The sequence below is a fragment of the Diceros bicornis genome, chromosome X, assembly GCF_020826845.1.
Source record: "Diceros bicornis minor isolate mBicDic1 chromosome X, mDicBic1.mat.cur, whole genome shotgun sequence".
NCBI lineage: Eukaryota > Metazoa > Chordata > Mammalia > Perissodactyla > Rhinocerotidae > Diceros > Diceros bicornis.
In genome coordinates, this window is record NC_080781.1 from 139,428,559 (window position 1) to 139,438,959 (window position 10,401).

Sequence of the window (10,401 nt, forward strand, 5' to 3'; positions counted from 1 at the left end):
TGGCCTGTCTCTAGAGGGTGGCCCTTCTTTCACTTGACCTGTTCACCTCCTAATCTAGAATCTAAATCATCACTTGTCTGAAATACTGAATTCACTGGGGACGTGGGCCCCCCTCCACCTGCTATATTCACTTATCATCTGATGCCTCATTCCCTAAGTTTCCCAGAGCTTCCTCCTTTGTTTGGCTTTCATTTGCATCATCTTTCCCCAACCTGTACTGTAGACCAACAGCCTTCAAAAATAAATAGAAAAGTAAATTTTTAACTCAGTATTTCTACCTTTTGGAATCTATCTTGAGGAAATAACTATTCAGGCAAAGACTTACATAGAATTCTATTGAATCATTACTTATAATAGGGGAAAAATGGAAATATTAAATGTTCAACAATTACATTATAGTACTTCTTTTATAATCCACTTAAATGTTTCTGAAAAATTTTTAGAAAGAGGAAAAGCTCATGTTAAAAATAACTCAGGGGGCCAGCCCAGTGGTGTAGTGGTTAAGTTCGTGTGCTCTGCTTCGGCAGCCCCGGGTTTGCTGGTGTGGATCCCAGGTGCAGACCTATGCACTGCTTGTCGGGCCATGCTGTGGCACGCGTACCACATAAAATAGAGGAAGCTGGGCACGGATGTTGGCTGAGGGCTGATCTTCCTCACAAAAAAAAAAATAATAGTAATAATTCAGGAAAAAATTTAATCCTGAACTTGCAAAAATTATACATTATATATTATTGTTTGGCATTTAATATACAAATGCATGTATAAAACTAAGAAAATATTCCAAAATACTGACAGTAGTTAATACTGAATGACAGGACACAATTCATTTTCATTTTCTTTTATTTCCTAAATTGTCTTCAATTACTTTGTACTACTACCTGAATCCCAGAACCTCCCCTCCACGAGGACAAAGGCAAGAAAATGTGGAGGCGCAGTAGCTGAAAAGAAACTCAGACACAGAATAGTAGTTCAGTTTTATTTTCTGCAGTAACAAACATTTAAGCACCCCCTCCTCCAGCAACAGGGAAACAATAATGCAGGGAGTACCCAAAGGCCAACAAAGCAAACAATTAAGCCCCCATAATAAAGTGGCAACTACTGCAGGAATCATTGCCCTAGGGAAGGATGCACTGCCTAAATGGTACATAAGGTTAGTCTTAGCCCCCTTTTCCCAGTTGAGACTTAGTGGAAAAATGGGGGAACAAACTGCTGCGTGGTCCGAACCAACAAGGAAAGCTGCTGGAGATGGAAGGTGATGGAAATTTGCAGTTGGCCAGGGTCTTCAGCAGTCAGTGAACTAAAAATGAGGGAAAAAGAAAATGAAGTCAAATGTGATAACTCTGCACCTCTCTCTCTCTGCCCCCCTCAGGTGGTGACAGGCCCAGTGTACTATGTCTAGCTCCTTAGACCTAACCTTTGGGTGTTTCCAATTCACTATTAGAATGACCCTCGGGAGACTGAATCCAGCCACCTGCCACCACCTCCTACCTTGGCCCTTTTTTAGAACTAACATAGCTAGGATATTGCTAGACACTGTGTGCTCCTTCCAAACTGCCCCTGGGTGGAGGTGGACATGTGGTCCCAGGGTCTTGCGGGCTATCTCTGCCTCCATGGGTGACAGGAAAGGCATTCTGAGGGCACTAGTGGAGATTTGGTTAAGGCACCATCCAATACCGACTTTGCCTGGGGCTCAGGCTTCCTCATCACTCCGAGGCCTGCTTCCCTTCAGGCCACTCTCACCCATCTGAATTCCCTCAGGTCTGCTGCCCTCCTTCTTGGTCCCTTAGGGTGTCTCCCCTCACCATCTCTCCTGGCCACCACTGGGCCACTCCCCCCAGACCAACCCCTCCAGCCGCCCTGGTCCCCCCCTCCCCTTTCCCTTCATACTTCCAGGCTGACCCCCTCCTCCCCGTCCCACTGCCTCCCCTAGATCCATTCCCCTGGCCACCCAGCCACTCCTCTAAGATACAACTGGAGCAGTTGGCTTCCTGGCCTTCTGGCTGCAAGCCCGGCATGCCCGCCCACTCCTAATGCAGCGTGTGCACCAGGCCAGGGCCCAGCATGTCCACTCGGCCCTGGCAAGGCATCTCTGCCCGGTCCAGGAGCGTGTGGTGCCCGCGCGACCTGAGGAGCACCACCAGCTGTGGCACCCGCCTCTCCCGCACTGCCTCAACCAGGGCCCTCGTGGCCTCCAGGGCTATCTGAGTCACCAGGGTTACCTGGGCTGCCCTGGCCTCCAGCACCGCCGGCCGCGCCGCCTGGACCTTGGTCTCGGGCCTCCACGGCTCCTCAGCCTTCATTTCCGCCCTCGGAACCGAGGCTGAGCCACTGAGGAAGTGAGGCGCCCTCAGGAAGCTCCGCCCCCTGGTGTGTGACGTCACTCGGGCTCCCAGTGCGCCTGCGCCAACGGGTCTGGCTGCTTTTCCCCTGTAGATTTGTCTGATGCCTCAGTGCAGCACGTGTGTTTCTTGCCAAGCCTGCCTCGCCCCAAGCGTGTCCGAACACCTTGAAGCCCAGGCTGGTGCCAGCCGGGCCAGCCTCACCTGTGACCAGCATGCTGACCACCAGTCCCCTGTCTTCAAGTTCTGGGAGGGAGTCAGGCACCTCTGGGCCGGGCCTGCCTGTGCCTCTCTCTGGGCTCCACATGTGGCCCGAGTCTGCGGGTATGGGGGCCCAGGAGAGACCAGCTGGACTGCAGGGCTGCACGAGGGGGAGCACCACTCATGGGACAGCTCCCTGTCCCTCTGCCCTCTGCTGGCACAGCCCTCATGGGCTCTCCCTCCCCCAGGAACAAAGCCTGGCGGCTCTCTGGTGGGCTGGAGGTGCCAGGGGCCCTCAACTGGGAGGTGACTCTGTGTCTGCTGGCCTGCTGGGTGCTGGTGTACTTCTGTGTCTGGAAGGGGGTCAAGTCAACAGAAAAGGGACAGCTGGAGGTGGGCAGGGCTAGGGATGACGGCAGGGCTGGGGGGCAGCATTGCCTGGGGGAGGGGTGTCTCTGTCCCCACACTCTTCCTCTGCTCACTAGTCGGCGGGGTGAGCGGATGCGGTGTTCCATCCTGGGGAATCTGGGCCTGCTCACCTGGCTTGCTCACGCTTGCCCACACTCTGCCCCCTGGGCTGGGCAGACTGCAGGGATCTGAGGTGGGTGCCAGCTGGGGGAGGGATCCCGGGCATGGCTCCCACCTGCGGGCTTAAGGCTGATGCACTTTCCACGTCTCAAGTCTTCCATGTAGCAGCTTGACTAAACCCACGTCTGTGTCACGTCCAATCCCCAGGCAGCCGAGTGGACCCCAGAAAGGCTTCCCCCACACCCTGACATCGGCTGGAGAGGTGGGGCTGGGTGAGGGTAGGGGGCCAGCGGGGACATTCTTCCTGTGCTAAGAAGCCACTGCAAACATAGCAATAAAAACATGCCATTTTCCAAAGCTGGCTCCTGCTCCACCTCTGCTTGTCTGGTGGGTAGGGGGTGGGATTGGATCAGGGAGGGAGAGCTACTTCCTTGGACAACTATTTGTTCTGCGCACAGCCCTATTCCAGGAACTGAGGATAGAGCAGGGAAGGAAGCCGGTAGAAAGCCTTTTCCCTGCGGAGCTGACTTCTTGGGGAGAAAGGGCACTGGTGTGCTGAGGAGGGACATGCCCAGCAGGGAAGGTGGGTGACAAGATTCAAGAGAAAACAAAGGAAAGAGCTGTTAGCAGGTCAAAGCCACAGATTTTGGGAAGGACTGTATGTGAAGGATGAAGAAGAGTGCTGTCAAGGAGGATCTCCAGGCTTTGGCATAACTGGGTCATACTGAGATGGGGCCGTCAAGGAAAAGAACAGGCTGTGCAGGGTGACAAATGAAGAGCTCTGCTTTGACCTGCTAATGACCTCCTTCCTGTGTTTTCTACATATCTCTGGAATCTTTTCCTGGTCACCATCATCCACAGGCTGCCTGTTCCTGTGCCTTGGTATTTCCATAGACATTTTTTCACAAGTCAGATAGTGCTGAGCCCCTGGGCTCCTGCACCCCCTCATGCCCTCTGACCTCGTGCTGCTGGGGTGGACACCTCTGTACCCAGTGCCACCACTCCCCTCCAGCTGCCTGCATATCTTCCTTTTTCTGACTCCACTCAGCCTGTGCACAGGATGGGCCTGGAACTGCAGGGGAGTTCACACCCCTCGACACAGCTCTCTGCTGATGCAGCCAAGAGTCACTGGATAAATGCCTCAGTCTCTTAACCTTTGGAGGCACAAGTCTGAGGTGCAAGTGACTGTTGAATTAATGAAATGAAATAGGAGTGAACAAATGAGCATTGATGTATTAAGCTGTCGTGACATATCTCAGTGAAGTGTTGGGGCCCAGGGCAGGCCACCCCAAAGTATCCCACAACAGCATATTCACTATTTTGAATTAAAGTTACTTGAGAAGCAAAAAGGGCATTCTGAACCTCCTGCCCCTGTTCCCCCTCAAAGCAGGAAATACATCTCCCTGCATCGTTATCACCAAAGGTAGGGGATTCCAGGCAAATGAAGCCTGCGTAAACAAACCTTGTTAATTTACTACCTCAAATCTAAACTTTGTTTAAATTCCTCACTATTGACCTACCCCAAATCTAAGTGTCTTTGTCCTGTCAATTTTTCACAAATTTGTTGTTCTTTGTGTAAAAGATATATATGCTGCCTGCTTTGTTCATTCTCCGAGCATCACCTTCATGATTCTCCTGTGCACACGTAATTAAATTGAGTTTTTCTCATGTTAATCTGGTCTGTGTCAATTTTATTATTAGTCCAGCCATAAGACCACAAGAAGGGAAGAAAGGGGGTTTTCCCCACTCTGACAGAAGCATGGGAGGGAAACGTGTGAAGGAATACATCTACACTTACGCTATGTACTTCTATATTATATGAATTGTTTACAATGAGAAGATAATTATGTATTATATACACAATAAAATAAAAATGAAAATACTAGAAGAGAATTTAGATCAACTTTATTTGATTTTTGGCTGGGAAAAGACTTTTCTAAGCCTACTAACAATGAAATAATAATAACCAATAGCATTTAATGAGTGATTACCATGTTCCAGTTACTGTTCTAAGCACTAAACATGAATGAGCTCGTTTTATCTGGAAATACACCGACATTTTCGTTGTGGTTATCTTTAGTAGTAAGATGATTGATTTTTATCTTCTTTTCCAAACTTGCCCATATTTTCTCTGTTTTTCACATTGAGCATGGATTACTTTTGTAAGCAGGAAAAAAATTAAGAAAGTTATTCAGCAATTGTTGTTCAGAAAAACTTCTAATTAGTTCCCAAGTGAAGAACTTTGCCGAAGTTTTAACTATCCTGTTCAATTCATTGGAGGCTGATCTTTCCTTCGGAAGTGCTTCTAATTGACACCTTTTCTTGATGCAATTAGGAGGACTGTGATGAAGTCCCCGAAGTCACCAAGCCTTGGGCCCAAGCTAACCACTGTGGGATCAGTGCAGCACAACCCTGCCTATCTTCATGACTTTGAGAATTGCTTCCAAAAAGCAATGCTTTCTAAATTCCACACATAATGCTCATCCTACCTGGAAAGTTATTCCTCCAGAGGGCAACTGGCAGTTTGCTTCATCAGCATTTCATCAGTATTACACAAGGAAATATTTTGCTCTTCTACCCCTTCCAACCAGTCACATATACATGCACATGTGTGCCTGAACACAAAAAATACACGCACGCACAGCTAGAGACTCAGGAAGCGCTCAGCACATCATGGCCTCTCCTCTCCATAGTGCCAGTCCTCACCTAAACACTTCTGGCTGTGTCGCAGTCAAGGACTTTGAGTTTCTGAATCAAAAAAGACTTGTTTGGAATGTAGTAAATATATTTAAAAACACATTAGGCATAATCTGTAATGACTAAGGCTAAGAGATAACAGGGCCAGGGCATATAAATTCAAGGAAGATGATGGTTAAATCAACAAAGATCTCTTTGCCAGTTGCCAGATACTCAACATCTCTCTTGAATTCCTCAGCTTTGAATCAGTATAGCCACCTGAGCTTGAATGTCCTGTAGACACCTGGAACCCAACTAGCCCCCAAGTGTCCTCACTAAGTTTCCCCCACTCCCCAAGTGTTTCCCTCTCCTTCGTTTACTGTCTTGGTGACAGTTATTTCCACAGCCTCCCACTCTCATCTCACCTTTCATCTAATCAATCCCCCTAAATATGTGCTAGCCACCCTCCCTAGGCCACCTTAGGCCAGGTTGCATCATCTCTTACTTTACAGATTCCTGGGTTCATTCCTTCTGGGAACAACCCCGCCAACTTCTGGGGACGGCAGTGGGTTATCATTGCTTCACCTCTGATCTCCCCCCCCGCACCCTGCTGGAACCCCCACAGGGGCCCTGGGCATAGGGCCAGACTCAAGCCTTGTCCCATCCCGCCTGGGAGTCTCTCTCCTCCTTGGGGCCCCCTGTGCTGCCAGGCCCCCACCCTGTATGTGCATGTGTCTATGTAAGTGTGCAGGGACACCCAGGTTGGCGCTGTCACAGACAGCAAGGCCATGGTAGACGGGAACCTGAGGCTTTACTCCTGTCAGCGACATTCCCACTAGACTTGTCGTAAGTGGGAACTGGACCAAGGCAGGAATAAAAAAGGAGTCATGAACTAAATGGCATTTGAGCTGGGCCTTAAGGAAGAGTGAAGGCTGATAGGAGCGGGCAAAGATGGGAGAGGACGTTCTACACAAGGAGACCAATCAATACCTTTACCTTTGCAAACTCTTTATTATGGAACTCACTCAGCTACACACAAGGAGAGAGGATAGTATTTAAGAAAACCCACCTACCCTTCACCCAGCTGCAACACTTGTCAACGTCTCACTAGTTTATTTTGAAAGTAGGGAAGGATTTAGGGGTAAGAACAGTGGGAGCTAATGTTTCTTGAAGCAATAAAAGAAGAGGCACCCACCTAAGCTAAGGAGTACCCACGCATGCCTTTATAAGGGCATCATATGCCCTGAAACATAGGGCCGGTGTGGGGCTGCAGCAGGGTGTCGTCGACAACAAGCAGCTACTGTTTTGGTTACTGTCTCTCTCGCTCTCACTCCTGTCCTCACTCTCTCTCCAGAGACACGTGGATTTAATTTAGCAATCACTTCACCCTCCCTTTGATATACCTGGATTTGCCATCTGAGTTCCCTGCAAGGACCTCATAATTGTGTCCCCTCCTTCCCCCACCCCTCCAGGCTGCAACCTGTTCCAGCTCTGAGGGCACAGAAGGAGGTACAGCCTGACGGGGAGAGGGCAACGTGGAAGGACCCCGTACTGCACCAAGCTGTGGCTAATCCTCGCTGCCATCAATTCAGCACCCTGCATGCCGGGCGCTGGGCCAGGTGTCGCTTTCCATGCGTTGTCCCCTGCAATCCTCACCACAAGCCCAAGAGATGTGGAATAGTATTGCCCCATTTGATAGCAATGTGGGCCTATGTTTCAGCAGAGCATGGATAGTACTGGACTGTCACCAGGAATTTGCTGGTCTGTAAAGCTCCTGGACAGTGGATTCTTCTCTGTTGTCATCATCTTCTCTCATGGCCTTGATACTGACCAAAAAGCAAGTGGGGCTGGGCACTAGGAAAGGTGATCCACATGGTCCTTGCCCTCCAAGATCTGCCACCCACTCTGGTGGCTCTGGGGGCTTCTTTGCTATAGAAGATGGATCATCGCCTAGGCATGATGAGAGAGGTGGTAGGAGCTGTGAATTGAGGGGAGCAGGCCAGGTTGGAAATAGCTGATGCTCATGGTGTGTTTCTGTGCATCAGTTAGGAATGTTTTTTGGCTTAAACTATAAGGAAATATATTGTTGACTGAACATGAAGTCTAGGGGAAGGTGGTCACGGTGTTGGCTTAGTTGTTCAATGAAGGGTCATCAAGGACCTAGGCCCCCTCCTTCCTGACCCTTTTAATAGCATGTGGGTGTTCCTAGGTTTGGTGGTGGGACAAATCACTCCTTCCTATGAAAGAATAGCTTGTAACCATTGTATTAAAATAAGTGGTTTTGATGCCTAATCCCCCAGGCTAATTTGTGAGCTCCTTGAGGGTAGAGACTGTGTTTTATGCTTTTCTGTATCCCCAGTGCCTTGCCCAGTGCCTGGTACACACAGGTGCTCATTCATCCTTTCATTCAAGAATTATTTCCTGCTAAGTGCTATGATGGAGGGAAACACAGGGATCCATGGCGCTTATCCCATCCTGTGGGGTGGAAGTGGGGTCTTCAGGCACTTTCTTGAGATCATTACACCTGATCTGAGTCCCTGAATCACAGAGTCCTCAGCTCAGCAGGATATTTAAGGCTTTCATTCCATTAGCAACGGAGGTCAGGTCGGAATATAGTCCTATGCCAAATGTCATGGGGGTCCACAGTTCAATTCCTGCTTATCAAACACCTATTATGTGCCAGGTGCTGCAGTTACAGAGATTAATCATAGTTCTTGCCTTCAAGGAGCCTCCAGGTGAGTCAGAAACACAGACACACGTTTTCAGTACTAGGTGATGAGTTAAGCATATGGGGCCACAGAGGAGGGGCACCTCCCCAAGCGTGACAGGTCAGGTTGGAGGAAGGGCAGTCCTCACAGGCTGCTAGAAGCAAGTGGCCCTTAACCAATGGAAGGATGAGGAGGAGTCAGCTGGTCCAGGGGCCAGAAGTGGGTCAGATCATGAAATGCCTTAGTGAGGATGGTGAGCTGGACGAGGGCACAGCAGGTCACAGGCCTCCAGCACTGCTGCTGCTTCGATTTGCATTGTTGTCTCAAATGATCTCTAGGCCATTTTCTGGTGATGCAGGATTCAGTTTCTAGGCTGGCTCTGCCTTTCCACCTCTTCATTTTACATAGTTTGGACCTGGGAGCTCCTTGTATTTCTATCCCTGATGGATCTTTGGCAAGAAAAGGGGGTTGTAAGGTCCGGGTGCATGCAGAACCATGGAGCATCCCTCAGAGGAGTGGACTGGGGCCACAAGGTGTGCAGTGAGATGACCAACTGGGTTCTTGAAAGGGGGCCAGGTTGGTCCTGCTAGACCCCACCTTTCCCTTCACCTTGCATTGGGTTGCTGCCTCATCTGGTTGTGGCTCCCCAGGAGTCTCCTGAGGGCACCCTTGACTTCCTTGTTTCTCAGACTATAGATCATGAGATAGAGCATAAGAGTGACATTGGTGTAGATTAAGGACACGATTTTGTCCTGTTCCGGAGTGCAGCATGACTTCGGGTGAATGTAGATGAATATGGCACAGCCATTGTGCATAAGAGAGACCAGGAGGTGCCCAGCACAGGTGGAGAAAGCTTTGCTCCTGCCCTCAGCTGAGTGGATTCTGAGGATGACAGTGATAATGAATCCATAGGAGAGCAGGATCAGCAAGAAAGGAATCAACAGGATAAGCATGCAGACCAGGAAGACTGCAATCTCATTGGCTCTCATGTCCGAGCAGACCAGGAATAGCACAGGAGGGATGTCACAGAAGAAATGATTGATCTCATGGGACCGACAAAAGGGCAGGAGGAATATCAGTGTCGTAAGGGTGAGTGAGAGTGCAAAACTGCTGACACATGTCAGAGCCAGCATCTGCAGACAGAGGGCCCTGGTCACCATTAGGGTGTAGTGTAGGGGGTTGCGGATGGCCGAGAAGCAGTCATAAGCCATCACAGCCAGGAGGAAACACTCTGCTCCACCCAGGGCAATGAAGAGGTGCATTTGCAGGGCACAACTCAGGAAGGGAATCTGCTGGCTCCTGGACAGGAAATTGGCCAGCATGTTGGGGACAATGACCAGTATATAGCAAATTTCAATGGTGGACAGATTGCGAAGAAAGAAATACATGGGAGTCTGGAGACGAGTCAATGAAGGTGATGAGCACAATAGTTGTGTGCCCTGTTAGGGTGACAAGATGCGTGATTAGAAAGAGTCCGAAAAAGAAGATTTGTAGGTCGGCCAGGTCCCCAAGGCCCAAGATAATAAACTCAGAGTTTAAGCTGTGGTTTTTCTGCAATGAGGCCATCCTATGTTCTCCTCTGTAGAACTCCTAGGCTGGAGAAGACAAATTTGTGGGAGACCCTAGAGCCCTTTCCACAGATGTGAATGTAGCCAGCTCTTCAGGACCTCCAACTCTCTTTACCAGGCCTTGCCCTCGTCTTCATTCTATTAATTTTTTGAATTCTGCCCTATGTTCACTGATAATGAAGAACTGTTCACTGTGATGCCACTTTAGCTCACCTGTTGAGTTATTACAAAAACAAAATGAGATGAGTGAAGTTGTTTACGTAGACCCTAACCATGGTCTTTCTGTCTACATTTTGAAGAGTTGCCTCGGGGTGGGGGTGGGGGGCTGAGCTTGATGTTACTAAATAGGTTTAAGCAGAGACTGGGCCCGCAGTGTCCTTG

At 49.4% G+C, this 10,401-nt stretch overlaps 2 protein-coding genes across 2 annotated transcripts; both read right to left on the reverse strand.

Annotated features, from left to right (window-relative positions):
- Positions 1 to 969: 969 nt before the first annotated feature.
- On the reverse strand, positions 970 to 2,300 carry LOC131400420 (cancer/testis antigen 1-like). The gene is made up of 4 exons (XM_058535152.1): positions 2,220 to 2,300; positions 1,970 to 2,124; positions 1,482 to 1,640; positions 970 to 1,297 (listed from the first exon to the last, which is right to left on the reverse strand). The coding sequence occupies exons 1-4, from the start codon at positions 2,298 to 2,300 to the stop codon at positions 1,183 to 1,185; spliced, it is 510 nt and encodes a 169-aa protein (XP_058391135.1). The 3' UTR covers positions 970 to 1,182.
- Positions 2,301 to 9,057: 6,757 nt separating this feature from the next.
- On the reverse strand, positions 9,058 to 10,018 carry LOC131400421 (olfactory receptor 10Q1-like). Its single transcript, XM_058535153.1, is given in 2 exon segments — positions 9,058 to 9,853; positions 9,855 to 10,018. Coding segments are annotated over 2 exon segments (960 nt in total).
- Positions 10,019 to 10,401: the final 383 nt, after the last annotated feature.

Bases quoted from the DNA above. Each gene is read 5' to 3' on its own strand.
- LOC131400420 (XM_058535152.1), bottom strand. From the start codon at position 2,300: ATGAAGGCTGAGGAGCCGTGGAGGCCCGAGACCAAGGTCCAGGCGGCG. The intron at 1,641-1,969 runs GTATCTTAGAGG...AATCTCCACTAG, and splicing joins GGAAGCCAACTGCTCCAGTT to TGCCCTCAGAATGCCTTTCC. The intron at 1,298-1,481 runs GTGGTGGCAGGT...CCTCATTTTTAG, and splicing joins AAAAAGGGCCAAGGTAGGAG to TTCACTGACTGCTGAAGACC.